The sequence below is a fragment of the Babylonia areolata genome, chromosome 5 (genome assembly GCF_041734735.1).
Source record: "Babylonia areolata isolate BAREFJ2019XMU chromosome 5, ASM4173473v1, whole genome shotgun sequence".
NCBI lineage: Eukaryota > Metazoa > Mollusca > Gastropoda > Neogastropoda > Buccinidae > Babylonia > Babylonia areolata.
The window spans coordinates 6655702-6677358 of NC_134880.1; the positions used below are offsets into that span (position 1 = coordinate 6655702).

Here is a 21657-nt window from a genome sequence, read left to right on the forward strand (position 1 = left end):
TGTAGGGGGGAGGAGGCGTGAACAGCCATATATATATATATATATATATATATATATATATATATATATGGCTGTTCATGTGTGTGTGTGTGTGTGTGTGTGTGTGTGTGTATATATATCATGTGTGTATGTGTGTGTGTGGGGGGGGGGGGTGAAAGAGGGTGGATGGGGTAAGAGGAGGAGGGGGGCATAGTTCACTGTAAGTTTTTCACGTTTCAGTTGCTGGAATCAGCAGTTGACCCTCATGGTAAGATTCAGCTGAAATCTCAAATTAAATAGTCAGATAGTTCTATGACAGTATAAGCTTCCAGTTTTACTTTTTCACTAAATAGCGTTGTTGTTGGTTTTTTTTGTTTGTTTTTTCAGATGTGATTGAGGAAGCATGCGTGCTTTGTGGAATTTCATTAAACTCAGGTGAAGAAGTAGTGAAACAGACCGAAAAAGGCGTCACTGGTTTGCAAAAAGCAGGTTGTGCAAGATGTGACAATAAACGTTTTTACATCGGACAGAGTGTGCACAAATCATGTCGTCAAAATTACTGCAACGTCAATATTATCAAAAGAGATTTGAAAAGGCAGTTGGAAGACAGCAATACACAAGATCAACCATCTCTTAGATCAAAGAAGACCAAATTTGATATCTCTACTGACTGTCTTTTCTGTGGATGTCCAGCTAAAAGCAGCCAGAAAAAAGGAGATTCTGTATATCAAATCCGAAGCTTCAATTTCCAGTCGCAAATAGAAGAGCATTGTTTGCAACGGGGTCCAGATGACAAATGGGCTGAGAAAATTTTGGGTAGAATCAAAGCTGTCAATGATCTCCATGCTGCAGATGCCTTGTACCATCAGCAGTGCAGTGTCAACTTCAGGACAGGCAAAAACATCCCCCATGCATATTGTTCTTCGACAGAGGCAGCATGTGCTGTCAAAGGCAGACCAGCAGATGCAAGACGTGCAGAAGCGTTCAGACAAGTAATAGAATATTTCAAAGAGTTTGACGATGAACAGATCACCCTCACAGATCTTTGCAAGAAAATGGAAGAATACCTTGATTCAGATACTTCTTCATACACGGAAAAACACATGCGACAGAAATTAGAAAGCCATTTTGGAGACGAGATCATGATCACCTCCATCAGAGGAAAACATAATGTGGTCACATTCCGTTCAACTGCTGAAAAAATTCTGAACCAGTTCGCAAAATCAAACACAGAAACAGACACAGAAAAAGAAAAACTGAGGATAATCAAAACAGCAGCAAAACTTCTTTTGTCAGACATAAAACAAGTTGACGCCTCAAGGGAGGAATATCCTACAACAGCAGAAGTATCAGACATTTCAAAGAACATGGAACAGTTACCAACTTCAGTGGTCGTTTTTCTAAGAACACTACTGAAGGGAAAGAAGAATCCAGAATTGAAAATTGCTGCCCTTGGTCAAGCTTTAATGCAAGCAGCACGCCCAAATGTGCTTATTTTACCACTTCAGCTCGGACTTGGTCTGTCCATTCACCATCTGACTGGCTCCAGACATGTTGTTGAACAGCTCCACAGACTTGGTTTTTCTGTATCCTATAATGAAGTCAAACTGTTCGAAATGTGTGCCGCAGAAGAACAAGGTACAGACCTGGTAGGTGTCGATCCCCAAACCAGCTGGATCCAGTTTACTGCTGACAATGTGGATCATCAGATACGGACTTTGGGTGGATCTGGAACATTCCATGGTATGGGCATCATCAGTGCAGCGACCCCTGGCACTAAAGAACGGAAAACGATTCATCGAGATACCAAATTAACTCCACAGAAAATTTCAGCTCTCGGAACAGTGCCAGTTCACTTCTACAATGCCTCTGCAATGGATATGTCCCTTACCTATGACATTCTGCAAGAGTTTGCAGTTGAAGATCAGACCAGAAAACTAAATCTGCTGTGGAAAGTGTCCTGGCCTTTAAGATCCCCACGTCCAGGCTGGTCAGGTATGATGCAGGCCATCTGTAATGGTACCTATCCTGGGCAGAGCACGTTCACGTTTTTGCCCATGATAGACATGGATCCAACAAATATGAGCTGCATCTACTCAACTCTTCTTTTCGTCTCATCCTTGGCTAGCAAGTATGGCTGCATACCAGTTCTAACTTTTGATCAACCACTCTGGTGGAAATCCACAATGATTGTTGACAATGAGCCAGCTGACAGTGCCCTGGGGTCCATTGTTCTTCGCCTTGGAGGATTTCACTGTGAAATGAGTTTCCTTGGTTGTATGGGAAGACTCATGTCTGGATCTGGTCTTGAACAGGTGCTGGAAGTGGTCTTTGCTCGCAATTCAGTCATCCATATGCTGAGTGGAAAGTCTGTATCAAGAGCTGTTAGGGGGCATTTCCTAGTAGACGCTGTCCTCAATGCTCTCATCGTTTCCATTGCCTTCAACACACCCCTGACCACACACGATCTCACAGATTCTGAAGACAAAGATAATAGATCAGAACCTGAAGGACTATCATCTTCCTCTGCAACTTTGACATCTGATGAAATGCCTGATGTTCTACATCAACATCAACAAGAGATTGAAGACCCTGCCTCTTCAAATGAACCAAAAACTGCTGAGAGTATAACAGAACATCGAAACTTGCATGCTGTCCTGCTTGTTTTTGACAAGATCCTAAACAAGCAAATTGCTGGAGATCAGTTGGATGACAAGACACATGAAGACCTGAAGGTGGTGGAACATCAACTGACCATGACAAAATCTCGGATGAAAAGTCGTACATCCCAGCTGTGGTTGCAGTACATGGCCATGGTAGACATACTGCGACAGTTTTTGAAAGCAGAAAGGACAGGCAACTGGATGCTTCATCTCCAATCTTTGCAAAAGATGCTCCCATTTTTAGCCGCAACAGGCCACTACCAGTACACCAAGTCTCTTCACATCTATCTTCAGAACATGCAGAAGCTCAAGGATCGCCACCCCACCATTTATGAAGCGTTCATGCGAGGTCATCACGTTCTTCGCAGGAGTGACAGATACTGGGCTGGACTGAGTACAGACTTGGTAATTGAGCAAGTGCTCATGAGGAGTGTCAAATCTGCAGGAGGCCTGACCCGAGGAAGAGGAATGGCAGATTCTCAGCGCACCCAGTGGCTTCTATCAATGCCAGCATGTGCTGACATGAACAACGCATTGCAAGAGGTGACAGGACTCGAATACTGCACCAGTGATCAACATGTAGAGGTCGGAGAAAACAGGAAGGCTCGGGATGATCAGGACATGCAGTCCATTTTGAATTTCCTGATCAACTGTAGCCCCTTTGCGGGTGACGCGTCTCTGAGAAACATCAGCACTGGAGTAACAGCAGATGCCTCTGTGAATGTTGACAGTGCCGAAACAGTCGGCAAGGCTATCCTTGATTCCATACAGGGAAAATACGTAAAAGAATTCAAATTTTCTAAAAAGCAACAAGCTGTCACCATGGATGTCAAAACATGCGCCAAAGTAGATGGGGAGAACATTCAAGTGGATCCTCAGTTACTGTTCCAGAGACTCGTCACAGCTGCTTCTGAACATGCTGAAGATTTTGACCTTCCTTCAGTCTTTCAGTTTGAACTCAGCACACCTCCTCCTTCTCTCTTCGACCAGTTGGGATTTTTAAGGCAGTCCAGCAAAGCAACTTTGGCTGATGCCATTGCTACAATAATCAAAGGAAAGATCCAGGAGCAAGACGATGAAGAGAGCGAAGAGGTGTTCGTACTGGATGGTGGTTCCCTCCTGCACAAAATCCCATGGAGAAAGGGGGATTCTTTCATCACCATAGCTAGCACCTACACGACATACATCAGTAATCGCTACAAGAAAGCGACTGTAGTGTTTGATGGCTACGGATCAGGACCCTCAACCAAAGATGCAGCCCACCTCAGACGCTCTGCTGGCATCACAGGTCCAACTGTGCAGTTCACAGCAGACATGCTATTAACGTCAAGGAAAGAAGTATTTCTTTCAAATCGAAACAACAAACAGACATTCATCAACTTCTTGTCTGAAACCCTGACCTCTCACGGTGTCCGTGTCCTGCATGCCAAGGGGGATGCCGATACTCTGATCATAAGAACTGCCTTGCAATGTGCAGCTGACCACAAGACTATTGTTGTCGGAGAAGATACAGACCTTCTGCTGCTTCTCCTCTATCATGTAGCTCAGGACACAAACCCAATTTTCTTCCGGTCCGACAAGCACACTGCTGTGAAAAAAACAGCATGGAACATCCAGAGTGTGGCACGAGTTTTGGGGCCTGAGGTTTGCTATTTACTGCCTTTTGTCCATGCACTCAATGGCTGTGACACAACTTCTGGACTTTTTCGGATTGGAAAAGGAGTTCCACTGAAAAAGCTGTCTGACCCCAACTTTAAAACGCAGGCACATATCTTCTGTATGGCAGGAAAACATCAAAATGACATCATCACAGCTGGGGAGAAAGCTTTGATTTGTCTCTATAACGGTCACAAGGAAGACAGCCTTGACACCCTCCGCTACCAGCGTTTCCATGAGAAGGTGTCCACATGTGTAACCACAGTTCAGATCCAGACCCTACCTCCTACGAGTGCAGCAGCCAAATACCACAGCCTGCGTGTATACCTCCAGGTTCAGGTAATTTAATATACAGCTCTATGTGTGTGTGTGTGTGTGTGTGTGTATGTGTGTGTGTGTGTGTTTGTGTGTTTGTGTGAGTGTGTGTGTTTGTGTGAGAGTGTGTGTGTGTGTGTGTGTGTGTGTGTGTGTAGTGGAGAGAATATAGATGTGTGAAAAATGAATATCAGAGGGTATAGTGGGGAGAGTACAGAAGTGCAAACAATGAATACTATTCTGAACAAACGCTTGACAGTTATAATACATAATACTAAGTATTAATTGACATTTCTTAAGTCCATTATAATTGTGAAGAAACAGTTGCAAAGTTAATAGTAAAATTCAATTTTCAGGAATGGATCAACCCTGCAGCTGACTTGGCACCGGAGTTCTGGGGATGGCATCTATCTTCCGGACAGCTGGAACCACGACAAACAGACCTTCCGCCTGCTTCAGAAGACCTCCTCAAAGTAATTGCAAGACAGATTGCAGTTCTAAACATTGCACATGTCGGAAGCATGGTCTGGGGTGCTCTGTGGCATGTGGTCAGTGCAAAGGCCTGGGATGCTCCAATTCACCGACACTGGAGGAAATGGATGACATGGACCTGGCAGATATACCCAGTTCGTTTGACATTCATGACAGCCTGGACAGTGCTTGACTTAATGGTGATATCTCATTCTGCAGTGCGTCTGTGTCAGGAGATACTCAGGGTAAGCCTCTGATCAAAAGTGCATGCTTGCAAGTTGATGTGTATTCCGTTGGACTGACAGGTAAAATATCTCACAGGCAGTATTTTCTTTTCTTTCTTTTTAAAAAGAAATTTTCACCGGATTATGCTTCTGGTTGTGATTCCATTGTAAAATTCGTTTACTGCATGTCGAGAGCTTTCCTACGAGATGCTACATGACTATATTCGGGTGATTCGGAAAAACAAGGTTGAAACCGGGTATGTGATGACGTCACAAAATGAGTTTAAGTACCCGAGGGACATTCCTATCGTTCTACTTTTTTGATATGTTAGAGAGGAACCGTGTTCTGACTTATTCCACCCAAAATAATTTCTGTTGCAATTTGTTCCTTTCTTCACATTTTTTTAGCGTCTACAGACTCAGCTATCAGGAATGACGCCAACAAAGAAGATTTGTTCCAGTTTTTAGCAAAGGAGCTAGTTCGTCACACAGTTAATGGAAAAGTTATTGTCACAACATGTCAGGAAAACGTCATCTGCTCATCATCTGAAGCTGATTTGTCAGGCATCAATGGATGCACCCATGAAGAAGCAGACACTCGAATTTTTCTTCATGCTGCTGACTGTGCCCAACAAGGACTCAGCAAGATCGCAATTAGAACAGCCGATACTGACGCAGTTGGCCTGTCCATCTTCTTTGCTATCAAAATTCAAGCTGATGAGCTGTGGATTGCTTTTGGCTCCGGGAAATATTTTCGACATATTGCAGCACACAAGATTGCTGCTAGCCTTCCAGCAGACCAAGTCAAGGCTCTCCCATTCTTCCATGCTTTTACAGGATGTGACCCTGTGTCATTTTTCTCAGGAAAGGGGAAAATCACAGCCTGGGCAACATGGGAAAGTTTTCCTAGAAAGGTGTTCTGGAAAAGAGCTGACAGACGATTGCTTCAGCAAGATAGATAAGTTTGTTGTCCTCATGTATGAGAAAAATAGCATGATGACCACAGTCAATGAAGCACAACGACAACTGTTTTCTCAACGATGCAGATCCCTCGAGAACATTCCCCCAACTGCAGACGCATTACGTCAGCATGTTCTTCGTGCGACCTACCAGTCTGGCTTCGTGTGGACACAGTCACTATTGAAGGCCCCCTCTCTTCCCTCTCCAAGGGAATGGGGATGGACACGGGATACGGGAAATGGATGGAAGCCTTTGTGGACAACGCTGAGTCAGGCTGAAGACTCTTGTTATGAACTTCTTCGCTGTGGATGCAAGAAGGGCTGCAATGTGAAGTGCAAATGTGTCGCTGCTGGTCTTCAGTGCACTGCTCTTTGTTACTGTGGAGGGGAATGTGACCAGGACTAGAATGGTACACGTCAGAACATCGGTGGTGAGTAGGTAGAAACTGTGGCACACTCTTGAATGCAAAATAATTGCATGACTGTAAGTTAGAAATTTCTCATGAAGATAGGAACGTCCTTACAAAGTAGCCTATATTTGGGTTGACCTACTTTTCTGCTGTCCTTGATTTTCTTTTTACCAGCCTTATTATATAACTCTTGTTGTGGAACATTGACTGTTTAAAAGCCTTAAGACTTTAGAAACAAAACAAAACCAAACTAATCACAAAAATTTAATAGAAAGAAGAATCAGATCAAGCAGTATAATGTCGTACTCGTACAACATGCTTTGACAGAGCTTATGACCTAGTTTTATTGGCTTAAATAGGTCACTGTGAATGAAAGACTTATCTAGACAACATATCTGGGTCCATCTCGATCATTGTTTACGATTTACAAATATTACACACATTTGCACAAAGAATACAGTGATACACGGATCGTTTTCCGTGTGTCAGAAATTCCCCAATTTATAGCTGTGTGACCTACTTTTGACAGGCCAGTATTCAATTTCAGTGAGTTGGAAAGCTTGCTTCTATTAAAAAATCTAATCTACATACATCTAGATACCTTCACACAAAAGGGTTTGCTTTGAACCAAAAGTGCATTCTGATGGCAAAAAATGTTGCTTAACAACCATACTATTGTGCCAGACATGAAATGTAAATAACTGGCTGCCTTGTGTGTACTCAACTGCCTATCTCTGAGTCTACTGGACAGACCTGCACTGTTTGCAGAATCTGACAAAGTCTTTTCTCTCAAGACAGTTGAGCAGTATGCACCTTACGGGCTTGTGAGAATCTCTGCTACTTCAGTTTTAAATCAAGGTCAGTTGTTTGACTTGTTACTGATTTACTAATATAGTTCTCTGTACATAATATAACTTTGCTGTAATGATGATGATGATAATAATGATGATATTGATCTTTTGAGTCACATTCATGATTTTTGTGCAGGCTGTCTCTTCAAACAAACAAAAAACAAAATAAATAAAACTGAATTTGAACGAAACAAAAATAAACAAACAAAATAAGCCAAAGAAAATTACCAATCCCCATCCCCCCAAAAAAAATCAAAAACAAAACTGGATGTTGTGCCACTTTTTTTTTAACATAAAAATGGACGACAGTCTTCTGTTTCGTTACAATTATACACTTTCATGTTGTTGCTTTATTTAACATAGAACAAATGGCTGACAACAATGCTGAGTGGTCTGACTGGGAGGAGGAGGAGATAAACGAGTTGCTACAGCGACTGGAATCGGAAAATGAAAACTCTGCTGGTAAGATTTGTTCCTGGCACTTGTACCTTGAGCATGGTTTGTGTGTGTGTGTGTGTGTGTGTGTGTGTGTGTGTGTGTGTGTGTGTGTGTGTGTACATGTGCATATGTGTGTGTGTAAGTGTGCATATGTGTATGTGTGCATGCGCTGCATGTGCGTGTGTGTGCAGGCACTTGCTTATGATTAATTTCTCTACAAGGAAAACACTTTTTATCTGAACACTTCTTAGATGATTGCTTTTTGGGAGAGAACACATACACTGCTGATTTTTTTTTTGTATGTGCTGTTATGTTATGACCCACTCAAATTTCTCAATCTTGAGGTAATAAAATATTTGTATTTCTGCTTGATACATTTCTTTTCGTCCCATTTTGATCACTTTTCAACAAAATTTTAATAAATGTACCAATGTAACTATCAGTGTACAAATACGTGGTGTTTTTTGATGTGTGGTTTTGTTTGTTCTTGTACATGTTCTTGAGTTTCCTTTCTGTTCCACTTTGAGCAATGGTTTAGTGCTTCACCCAAACCAAAATTTTATAATTCAGGTTGGTTACGTTTTGTTTGTTTCAGAAAAGAGACTTAGAGAGTGAATGAGCCGTCAGAGGTGATGAGGCGGAGCAGAGAGACAGAAAACTTGCGCCAGCTTTCTGTGAAGGTCAACAACAGGCGCCTTGATGCCAGGCTGAAAGCCAACAGCATGGAGAGGGTGGAGGTACCTGCAGACGGGAACTGCTTTTTCCGCGCTGCTTCACTGCACCTGAACAAGGACACAGAAGACCTCAGACAAAACCTCTGCATCTACATGATGGAAAATGTTGCAGAGTACATCAACTTCCTCAACATTGATGGCAGCCTCAATTCAGCCGAGAAGATTCAGTTTGTGTGGGCCATGATTGACAAGATCCGACGACCTGGACAACTCAACTCGGGGGGCCAATGACATCCTTCCCTTGGTGTTGGCGGACTACTCTAACTGAAGAGTGAAAATCTTCTCCAGCAGGAGCAAGCAGGCAATCATCAACATCAAACCCCGAGCAAACCACCAAAGCAGTATTTTTCACCCCATATACCTTGCTCTCCTTGCTCTACCATTACAAGTTGGTGTTCCAGAGCACTATGATGGGGCTATTGCTGTTAAACAGCACATTTATTCCATGTTCAATCCTGGGTGTCCTTCACCAGCAACATCAACACTTCAAACATCCCAGCCACCCCAACCACAGTCTTCGTCATTGCACCAACCACCCTCTCCATCACAACCATCCACTCCACAGCCAAGACAACAGTCTCATCCACCACAGCCTTCATCTCTATCACTGCCACCATCTCCACAGCAATGAAAAATGTCACCATCGCCCAAACCATCATCTTCCATGGAATCGCCTTACCTACAATCACCGTCTGCTCCACCATCATTACCAGAACAACAGACTTTTCCAATATTCTCCCCACCATCATCTTCAATGCCTCCACCATCTCCACCACTTCAAACACTCGTGTGGTGTCAGTCCCCAACATCAACAGATCCAGTCACAGTGTCGATGTCAACATGAACATCTCTCTATACAGATCCAACAAAGTGGAAAAGGAATGTTAGAAAACAACTTAAATTAGAAGGCAAAGAGTATATTTCAAGCTGAGGGAAATCAGTGCAGGCCAAAGAAGTGCGATCAGCCAACTGTGACTGTAAACTCAAATGTAAATCAAAAGTAACTGGCACACAGCGCCAGACACTATTTAACATGTTTTACAATATATGTTCTCCTGAAAGACAGAAAGATTTTGTGTGCAGGCATGTTGGACAAAAAGAAACACTCACATACCTTGATGACAACAAAGAGCCTGTCAGGAAAACCAGGCATGTTGGACAAAAAGAAACACTCACATACCTTGATGACAACAAAGAGCCTGTCAGGAAAACCAGGCATGTTGGACAAAAAGAAACACTCACATACCTTGATGACAACAAAGAGCCTGTCAGGAAAACCAGGCATGTTGCAGAAAGTTTTTTCTTCCTGCTGATGGGAACCAGGTTCAAGCATGTAAGCGTTTTTTTCAAGATACACTATGACATTGGCCATGGTTACATCAACACTACCTTGAAAAATACCAAAAATGGCATGTACACTGGACAAGAAAAGAGAGGCAAGCATACACCTTTAAACAAAACTTCAGAGGAGTCTAGAACTAGAGTAAAAAGTTGAAGTAAAACGTTTCCCTGCAGTGGAGTCACATTATTGTAGGCAGAGGAGTAAAAGAAAGTTTCTTGATAGCACTCTTAATGTTAACATCATGTATGGTTTCTACTGTGATTCTTGTAAAGCTGACGGAGTTAAACCAATTTCCAGCAGTCTATATAGACATTTTTAATACAGAATATAATCTTGATTTTCATAAACAAAAAAAAGGACTTGTGCCTTGTGTGTGCCACATATCTTGACGAAAAGCGCTGTGGAGGAACTTACAGCAGAAAGAGAAACACAGTATCAAGAACACATCAAAAGAAAAATTGAAGCCAGAGAAGAAAAAGCTACAGATAAGGAGCTATCCAAACAAAGTGATGATGTCCATTGTCCAAAGAATGATGACAGAACAGAAAAAAATGGTATCCTTCAAACAGGCCATGAACACATTGAAAAGAGCACTCCCCATTTAGTTCTGCCATTGAATCCCTCCCACCATTCGACACTGTTTAATACATTGCTTCACACACACACACACAAAAGTCAACTGATGATTGCTTTTCTTGGCCAGGCACTCATCCAAGCAGCAAGACCCAAGGTCCTAAGAACACCATTACATTAACGTCTTGAAGTCCATCATCTTATTGGTTCGAAATATTTAGTTGATACTTGAGTTCCCTCCTTCCTCAAGAAAAGAGACTAGAGCAGTCTACAGCACTGATTAACGGGGCTGGCTGTGAAAGCTGAAAGAACATCCAGTCCTGATCAATCACACATTATTAGCGAGCCAAGAAAAACCCGAAGACAAGTCCTAAATCAAATCATGTTGCTTACAGCCCAGGTGACCACAAAGGGCCATTTCAGGGCTGAGTACCTGTCAGCTCTTCAAACCAGTCACAGAGAAACCAATAAAAGTAACATCAAAAAGGTCAATTCAACCCAAAACAAGTGTTTCACAAACGACTGAACCTTGGGTTTCAGGTCTCTGTAGCCCATTGTGATGTGAGGAAGCTCCTGGGGTATGACATCATTGGCAAGTCCATCAAAAACTTTGTTGCCTTGAATGCCAGTGACCCGGATTCCAGGCTAGAATAATATTTCAACTTTTGTGTTTTAGAGTTCAAATCAAGTTGCTTCCAGCCCAGCCAACAAAAAAGGGTCCCTTTCTGGGCTGATCACCTGTCAGTTCTTAAAACTTGTCTAAAGAACACACAATGTTAAAAGGTTCATCTATGTATTGTTTCCTATGCCCCAGTGACCCAAAACCTATGCCAGGGTAATGTTAAAACCTTTGTGTTTTAGAGTTCATGGACCTCCATCAGCAAAGCATGATTAAATCTTCATTCCAGCAGCATGGTTTTCCAGTTCGCTGGAAACATACCCTTCATTCCTGGAGACCCTGTAAACCATGCAGCTGAGAATGTCTCCTTTTCTTCCTGCGGCCTGGAAAAATGGTTCTTGTGCTTTGAACTTGCCCAAGCTGCATCATCAGTACCCATGATAATTATATCCTTGACCAGGTCACTTGTGGGGCAGGCCTATAAATGTAATGGATGCCAGACACCCCCCTCCCCCTCCCCAGAGTGTGGGAAAGTGGCCACAACTTCATTCCTGCCAGTGTGCAACGGAAGACATGGCACTTCTGAGCGAACACACTAACAGTAACACGGAGGATGGAAGGTGTAGAACATTCAGATTCAGACCAGTTTTCTGATGACGAATTTTACAATGCTTTACCAGATGATTTCAATTGGTTGCAACTTAATAAAGAGGAGAGAGCACACTTAGCTGCTGCTATAGAGGCACAAATAGCGGGTGATAAAAGTGGAGAGGAGCTGGATGATGAAAACCTGCCTTTGTTTTACATGCAGCCACGGTTTGAGTGGGTGAGTGGTAATTACGTTGCACCTGACCCAAGCACCAGGACAACACTCAATCAGCGATCATGACCTGTTCACGTGTTGGATACATCGATGACAGTATTGGATTACTTTCATTTGTTTTATTCCGATGAAGTGTTTTATTCTGTGGTCAACTTCACAAACGACAATGCCACAAAGAAACGGACGGAGGAGCCAGAAAAGAAGAAAGGTGAGTGGAAACCCATTACACTGGAAGAAATCAAGGTCTATTACGGACTGCTGATAATGAAGGACATTATGCGACTTGACAGAGACACGCACTATTAAAGCAGAAGTGCAAAAATTCTTTTTTCCTCTCCGTACTCAGTTTGGCAGTGTTATGAGTCCTGACCAATTCTTACAGATTCAGAGATGTGTGTATTTTGTTGATCCTACCACACCTGTTGATCCAAGTGACAAACTCCACAAACTTTGTTTCATTCTAAGACAAAGTCAGGAACAGTTTCATGAATGAGTTTATTCCATATCAAAATGTGACAGTCGATGAAGGGGTGGTGGCATTCAAGGGCCGATTAGGCTTCAAACAATACATGAGGGACAAACCTGTGAAGTCTGGCATCAAGCTGTGGGTACTTGCTGATGCCAAGACAGCACACTGCAACAACATGGAGGTGTACACAGGTAAACACGGACAGCAGGTGAACAAGCTGATGGGGCTCCGTGCTCGTGTTGTGACTGGTCTGACCAAACCAGTTCATGACTTTGGCCACGTTGTCTTCACAGACAATTTTTACACCTCAAATGTACTGGCACAGTACCTGTGCCATAGGGACATACCTGTGCAGCACAATGCAACCCAAACATCTTGGTTACCCAAGTGACCTCAAATCAAATCAAATTATGGTGCTTAGAGCCAACCACTAAAGCCATCTCAAGGCTATCACCATGTTAGCATCTATTTCAAGGCAAGGGTAAAAAAAAGTACATTAAAAACCAGTCACCGCATCAAGCTTTCCACTCAAAGTTAATAAAACTCCCAGAGTTTAAAACATTCAAATCTGATTTAGATATAAAAAAATATATTCACCCCAAGTGACCTGGTCACGACCAAGGCAGAAATATGTCGGATTCCCTGTAGCACTGCTGAATGGCAACAGTGTGATGACATGATAGTAACATCAATGAAAGACAACAGAACGGTGTACTACCTCTCCACAGTACACCCACACCATGACCACTCAGGTGCCACTGTCAGACGACGCCAGAAAGACGGGACCTTTGCGGAGTTTCCCTGCCCCCCAGCAGCGGCTGCCAATGCCATCACCATAAAAGGTGTGGACTGGACGAGAGCAGGAAAGGTGTGGACAGACTGACCAAAACATGAAAGGTGTGGACAGACTGGACCAGAACAGGAAAGGTGTGGACAGACTGGACGAGAGCGTGAAAGATGTGGACAGACTGACCTAAACATGAAAGGTGTGGACAGACTGGACCAGAACAGGAAAGGTGTGGACAGACTGAACCAGAACAGGAAAGGTGTGGACAGACTGGACCAGAACAGGAAAGGTGTGGACAGACTGGATCAAAACATGAAAGGTGTGGAAAGACTGACCAGAACATGAAAGGTGTGGACAGACTCAGACTGGACAGGAACAGGAATGGTGTGGACAGACTGGATCAAAACATGAAAGGTGTGGACAGACTGACCAGAACAGGAAAGGTGTGGACAGAGTGGAGCAGAACAGGAAAGGTGTGGACAGACTGGACAGGAACAGGAAAGGTGTGAAAAGACAGGACTGGAACAGGAAAGGTGTGGACAGACTGGACTGGAACAGGAAAGGTGTGGACAGACTGGAGCAGAACAGGAAAGGTGTGGACAGACTCAGACTGGACAGGAACAGGAAAGGTGTGGACAGACTGGATCAAAACATGAAAGGTGTGGACAGACTGGACCAGAACAGGAAAGGTGTGGACAGACTGACCAGAACAGGAAAGGTGTGAAGACAGGACAGGAACAGGAAAGGTGTGGACAGACTGGATCAAAACATGAAAGGTGTGGACAGACTGGACCAGAACAGGAAAGGTGTGAAGACAGGACAGGAACAGGAAAGGTGTGGACAGACTGGATCAAAACATGAAAGGTGTGGACAGACTGGACCAGAACAGGAAAGGTGTGGACAGACTGACCAGAACAGGAAAGGTGTGGACAGACTGGACCAGAACAGGAAAGGTGTGGACAGACTGGACCAGAACATGAAAGGTGTGACAGACTGACCAGAACAGGAAAGGTGTGGACAGACTGACCAGAACATGAAAGGTGTGGACAGACAGGACCAGAACAGGAAAGGTGTGGACAGACTGGACCAGAACAGGAAAGGTGTGGACAGACTGACCAGAACATGAAAGGTGTGGACAGACTCAGACTGGACAGGAACAGGAAAGGTGTGGACAGACTGGATCAAAACATGAAAGGTGTGGACAGACTGGACCAGAACAGGAAAGGTGTGGACAGACTGACCAGAACATGAAAGGTGTGGACAGACTGACCAGAACATGAAAGGTGTGGACAGACAGGACTGGAACAGGAAAGGTGTGGACAGACTGGACCAGAACAGGAAAGGTGTGGACAGACTGACCAGAACAGGAAAGGTGTGGACAGACTGGACCAGAACATGAAAAGTGTGGACAGACAGGACTGGAACAGGAAAGGTGTGGACAGACTGGACCAGAACAGGAAAGGTGTGGACAGACTGACCAGAACAGGAAATGTGTGGACAGACTGGACCAGAACAGGAAAGGTGTGGACAGACTGGACCAGAACAGGAAAGGTGTGGACAGACAGGACTGGAACATGAAAGGTGCAGACAGACTGACCAGAACATGAAAGGTGTGGACAGACTGGACCAGAACAGGAAAGGTGTGGACAGACTGGACCAGAACAGGAAAGGTGTGGACAGACTGGACCAGAACAGGAAAGGTGTGGACAGACTCAGACTGGACCAGAACAGGAAAGGTGTGGACAGACTCAGACTGGACAGGAACATGAAAGGTGTGGACAGACTGGACCAGAACAGGAAAGGTGCAGACAGACTGGACCAGAACAGGAAAGGTGTGGACAGACTGGACCAGAACATGAAAGGTGCAGACAGACTGACCAGAACATGAAAGGTGTGGACAGACTGGACCAGAACATGAAAGGTGTGACAGACTGACCAGAACAGGAAAGGTGTGGACAGACTGACCAGAACATGAAAGGTGTGGACAGACAGGACCAGAACAGGAAAGGTGTGGACAGACTGGACCAGAACAGGAAAGGTGTGGACAGACTGGACCAGAACAGGAAAGGTGTGGACAGACTGGACCAGAACAGGAAAGGTGTGGACAGACTGGACCAGAACAGGAAAGGTGTGGACAGACTCAGACTGGACCAGAACAGGAAAGGTGTGGACAGACTGGACCAGAACAGGAAAGGTGTGGACAGACTGGAGCAGAACAGGAAAGGTGTGGACAGACTGGACCAGAACAGGAAAGGTGTGGACAGACTGGACCAGAACAGGAAAGGTGTGGACAGACTCAGACTGGACAGGAACAGGAAAGGTGTGGACAGACTGGATCAAAACATGAAAGGTGTGGACAGACTGACCAGAACATGAAAGGTGTGGACAGACTGCAGCAGAACATGAAAGGTGTAGACAGACTCAGACTGGACAGGAACAGGAAAGGTGTGGACAGACTGGATCAAAACATGAAAGGTGTGGACAGACTGACCAGAACAGGAAAGGTGTGGACAGACTGGAGCAGAACAGGAAAGGTGTGGACAGACTGGACAGGAACAGGAAAGGTGTGAAAAGACAGGACTGGAACAGGAAAGGTGTGGACAGACTGGACTGGAACAGGAAAGGTGTGGACATACTGGAGCAGAACAGGAAAGGTGTGGACAGACTCAGACTGGACAGGAACAGGAAAGGTGTGGACAGACTGGATCGAAACATGAAAGGTGTGGACAGACTGACCAGAACAGGAAAGGTGTGGACAGACTGGAGCAGAACAGGAAAGGTGTGGACAGACTGGACAGGAACAGGAAAGGTGTGAAAAGACAGGACTGGAACATGAAAGGTGCAGACAGACTGACCAGAACATGAAAGGTGTGGACAGACTGGACCAGAACAGGAAAGGTGTGGACAGACTGGACCAGAACAGGAAAGGTGTGGACAGACTGGACCAGAACAGGAAAGGTGTGGACAGACTCAGACTGGACCAGAACAGGAAAGGTGTGGACAGACTCAGACTGGACAGGAACATGAAAGGTGTGGACAGACTGGACCAGAACAGGAAAGGTGCAGACAGACTGGACCAGAACAGGAAAGGTGTGGACAGACTGGACCAGAACAGGAAAGGTGCAGACAGACTGACCAGAACAGGAAAGGTGTGGACAGACTGGACCAGAACAGGAAAGGTGTGGACAGACTGGACCATAACAGGAAAAGCTCTTGCTAACTGCTGATCAAGTGCATGGCATTCTTGCTCCAACAGGTCGTGATGTTTTTTCACAATACCCAGCACGATGTGAAGGTAGGGTGGTGTGACCTCCTCCAGTTCTATGTCTAATACTTGTTTCCTGATCACATTGTTGTACAGTCTTGCTGTTGACTTCACTTTTCCTGCCTGTCTGTACTTCTGATAATTGCTCTTGATCTGAGTTACGGTCCTCTGGGTGATGTTTCCATCATTGTATTCAGGTGGTGTTTGGATCTGTGTCTTGGATGATGTACAGTACAGGCATGGGTGAATTGCCTGTGCACCGACAATCCATACATCTTGGTCAAAAACTCATAATCCCCAAACAGAAACAAGCGAGTTTGCTTGGCTCTCCATTGCATGGTCTGGAGTTCTTTGATTTGCTCTTTGTAGGGATCCAACAGCCTCCTCAAATTTTCTGGGGTGTCTTTGCATTCTGCTATGCTGAAGACACAAGTGTTGCATTTTGAGTTGGATTTGTTGGTTTGCAACTTGGAAGCGTCAGTTTAAATGACCCACCACCATGATCTCCACCAATTGTAACCCAGGTTTCACTCTCAGGTATGCTCCCATCATGCCATGTTAGACGGCCCTGACTGTCATAAGCATCTAGCAATTTGTTGACAAAAGCTGGGACATCCTTAATGCCTGCAGATGGAGTTGGAAGTAGTTTCATCTGCCCCTCATTGTCATTCCGTATCTCTAGGGTTCTCATATGGCCTACTACTTCTGCACATTGTGCTTTGATTTGTTCTTTTTTCTCTTTCCTTTCACTGGCAAAATTAATCCCAAGTCTTCTGAGTAAACATTTACCTTGTCTATATTTTGTCAAACTGATGCTAAGCCCTGCATGGATAGCAGCACCTTCCTTTGCTGATACGGTTACTGGACCACAGTTGGCTTCTTTGAGAACCAGTTTCTTGCAGGCTTTGTTTGCTGTCTTCAATTATGTGCCCTGCTGCTTGGCCGCATCTTCTTCAGTATTTCCAGACACATTCATCCGGACTGCATTCATCAATTCTGCATGTTTCTTTCTGAGTGGAGTCCGGGCTTGTGTTGATGTTTTCCGTGGTTTGATAACTTTTTTCAAAACAATAGGTTGCCCACCAGTTTTGCATATGACAGTCATTTTGTCACTGGATTGTGACATCTCAATGCGAACAAGTTCAGTCAAATATTTTCTTTCTTGCTGGGTCAAAGGTGCCGTCAACTGACTTAGGGGCCGTAGAATTTGCTGTTTGAAAGGAGACGTTGCTTTATCGATGCCTGCTGAAACTGTCTGCACTGATGCAGTCCTTAGATCTTTTTCTGGGGTTGACGTGGATGCAGCGGGGACACAGAAGGAAATATCATTATCCAGCTGACTGTCTGACTGGCACTGTTGTTGTTTGGGAACACCAGATTTCTTTTTCTTTTTTTCTGGTCTTCCACCCCTACTCTGTTGTTGAAAGTGATCACATACTGGACACTGGCTTTCTGTTAGATTTGAGTCAAACTGGCACCATAAACGAGAAGCTTTATCAATTTTTGCCAGTGCAGTGGCTATTGATCCTGAAGTATTTGTGCGTTTGTGCAGTATGTTCAACTTCACGGTACAACACACACAAACTGTTTTTGGGTGAACTCCCTCCCTGTCCTCAAAAACATTCAGACTGTAGAATCTCTTGATATCAAAAGCAAAATTTAGACATGTTGCTGATTGCCTCTTTTTATCTTTTTGAATCCTCTTGGACCTTTTCCCACAAAGTCTACACAAAGAATTTAAATGTTGTAAATGCTTTGGGAGAGAGTGATCACTTTGCTCCATATTTGATTTCAGTGTCTAGATAAAACAACACTCACAAACAGTAAGAAAGGAGATGCAGAAAAGAGAAACAAAAGACAGATAAAAGACGGACTACTACTTATACTTCACTCTCGTTGACTGATGATCTTGCTGTTACTGCTACTGTCACTGTTGCTTCTGCTTTGTTAGTGTTTTGAGTTGTACTTAGCAGTAGTTGTATCAATTTTGCTTATGATCTTGTAACCTGAACGCAAAACCAGCATAACCAAGCATAACCAGCATAATACAAACTTCACTTTTCTTGACTTTCACTCATAATATACACATATCTATATATGAAATTCTACACTGAATGTGTTACTGAGAGGTACATATATCATATATGTGTGCAGTGTAGACACTCAATGGCCCATCAAACACACACACACACACACACAAACACACACTTGAGCTAATCAAAACTGCTATGAAAAGTATGACGACTGACTACCGCTTCCACTACCACCACAATAACAACTACACCTAATGCTGCTGCTATTACTGTTGCTATGTTTCTTAACTCTTTTTATTTTTCTAAGTATCAAGTGACTTTCTTCTGCGACGCCGCTAACTAGAACGATTATATTATACACACAAGTCACCACCAGCTCACTGCTATGACTCAGCTTCCTGGCACAGTGCCAGTGTGTAGCATCTGTCTGACCTGCCTCACACAGACCTTAAATCGTCAGTTAATTAAGTCACTCACATATGTGCTGCAGACACCAGCTTTTGTCAGGCGAAAGACAAAACCTGGAGCTAGAATCGTCACTATTTTTTATCCACAAAAAAACTTATGCACACTTTTTATAGATCCACAAACACAAGCAATCCAACGCATGAACGCACAGTCAAAAGACTGCAACTGTCAGACAAAGCCGTGAGAGGGTGAACTGCCGTGGCCAGGACTTTGATACAGTGATGATTGTCAGTATGTACACAATGTCTGGCAAAGCTCACGTCAGGGTTCTTTGCATCAGACCACATGAACTACTCCAGACAGTTCTCTGTTCACCTTTTGTGACCTGTCAGACCTAAGTGGAACTATTGCTTGGACCTGCAGTCGTGGGACTTTGTGTTACTGGATGATGGTGCGTCCAGAAATCTCACCAATGGTGAAAGAGTTTGAGATGCAACTACAACAGGATGAATTAAATCTGGAAAAACCACAATGAACACCAACAAAGCACCCAACCTACCCTTGCTTTACAGGCTACGTCACTGGTGTGCACACTGGAAGAGATGGGACATCCTGTCATGGAAGACAGCAACCTGTCCACATAACCCATATTACATTTAACAAAGAGTGTTTTACAAGCACACCATCCTTTATGGAAAAAAAAACACTTAACGTTATCAGGTTTTCTAAAGGGTAAAAAAATTTTTTTTATTAAATATCAATATGATAGCGTACAGTCCACATTTTCTGCTGAAATGTCAAGAACCAACATTACATGGGTTACAGTGTCCACCTTAAGCAGGGATGTTTCAAGTAATTCTCTCACTTTTTTGAATATTTCATCTTTAATTATGGCTACTACAATGTTAGCTATACACCGTATGTTGTTTTCACATCTTTAATTCATAAAGGACAAGAAATGGATAGTATCCACTGTGTAACCCACATCATTTCAGCCACAATGGTTCCCAATGAAAACTTTTTCTGGGCAGCTGGTAAAAGCCGCTTCTTTTCAGTATTACCATCATACAGTAACAGGGGTATGTTTAATCAATACCAGAAAAGATATCTGACACATTTACTTGCACTTTTCATTTCTGCATTGCATGACCTGAAAATATATTTTCAGCATATTTAATATCAACACTGACAATATAAATCATTAAATAATCAAGAATTTTAGTGTCTTTGAAACACAATTCTCCACATTTCATTTCCACACACAAATTAAAGAAAAGCATGGCAGGGCCAACCTTGTTGCAGCAGCTGCTTTTGCTTACCTGAAGAGGGTTGCGCCGAAGGTTCTTTTCTGTGCGGAATCTGCAGCTAGAAGACACAGCCCCTACCATCAGGGTGACGACACTGCAGGGTGTGTTTCCTTCAGGACAGTAGTGAGTCACCCCCTCCCCCTCTCCCCCCCGTGTCTGGATGTCAGGACAAGTGCTGGAGTCAGGCGCCTGTCCTGGATTCTGTGCTGCAACAACAAGGGCTGCACTGTCACACTGGTGGTCTAGAGACATTCAGGTCTTCTTTTTCATGTGCCAGCATCTGTTCAATACCTCACTTTTTGACTCACTTGTGTAAACAAAGTGAGTCTATGTTTTAACCCGGTGTTCGGTTGTCTGTCTGTGTGTGTGTGTGTGTGTGTGTCTGTGTGTCCGTGGTAAACTTTAACATTGGCATTTTCTCTGCAAATACTTTTGTCAGTTGACACCAAATTAGGCATAAAAATAGGAAAAATTCAGTTCTTTCCAGTCATCTTGTTTAAAACAATATTGCACCTCTGGGATGGGCACAAAAAAAAAAAAAATGAAGCCTAATTATATGCAAACTGCATTTACTGTTATATATATATTTTTTGTATTCTCTAAACTTGGCACTTTGATCTGATATTCTGACCCAACAACAAGAGCAGTCATTTCTATCATTTTTTGTTCAAACAAGAACTTCTTTTGCTAAGCATGGAATTTTTATTTATTTTGCAAACGTTTTTGGTGCAGATAGTAAAAAAGGGAAATTACTCTGTAATTAATGCTAGGGGACTTAATTCGCTTTAAACTGATCTTTCTCATCTTAAACATTACATTTTGAAATTATACTCAATACATAAAAAGCTTGGATTTTTTTTAAGTGTATCACAAGTGAGTCTTGAAGGCCTTGCCTCTCCTGTCTTTCCTTCTTATGTTTACTATTAGATTATTGTCTGAACAAAGCCATATACTATATTAATTATTATTGACTCATCATGCAGTACACACAATAATCCAGCTTTCCTCAAAGTGACAGTGTTATGCCTACTGCTGTCAGTAATATGATAAGAATGAAAAAATTTAATATTTTCTATAGTGCATGGCTCTGGTATAATTCTTATGTAGGTGCACTTCACAATAATGAAAAACAGATAATGATAATGAAAAGGAACATGACCTCATTAATTCACACACACACACATGCACACACACACACACAGAATTTCTGTTTCATGGTGATGTCAAAGCACACAGAATCATCCAAATATGCTAGTTTGCTACACCACATAAATGCTTTTTTTGGGGGAGGGGGGGGGGGAGAAAGAAAAATGGAGCAGATACCTAACCTG

At 43.4% G+C, this 21657-nt stretch overlaps 1 protein-coding gene across 1 annotated transcript in view; it reads right to left on the reverse strand.

Moving 5' to 3' along the window:
• Nucleotides 1-21657, reverse strand: part of LOC143282338 (uncharacterized) — a 145488-nt gene that overhangs the window by 120428 nt on the left and 3403 nt on the right. Inside the window, exons 2-3 of the mRNA XM_076587944.1 lie at nt 20339-20532; nt 19579-19651 (exon numbers count right to left, since the gene is read on the reverse strand). Of these exons, the coding sequence (XP_076444059.1) occupies nt 19579-19638 (60 nt within the window). The 5' untranslated portion in view covers nt 19639-19651; nt 20339-20532. The remainder of the gene's footprint in view (nt 1-19578; nt 19652-20338; nt 20533-21657) is intronic.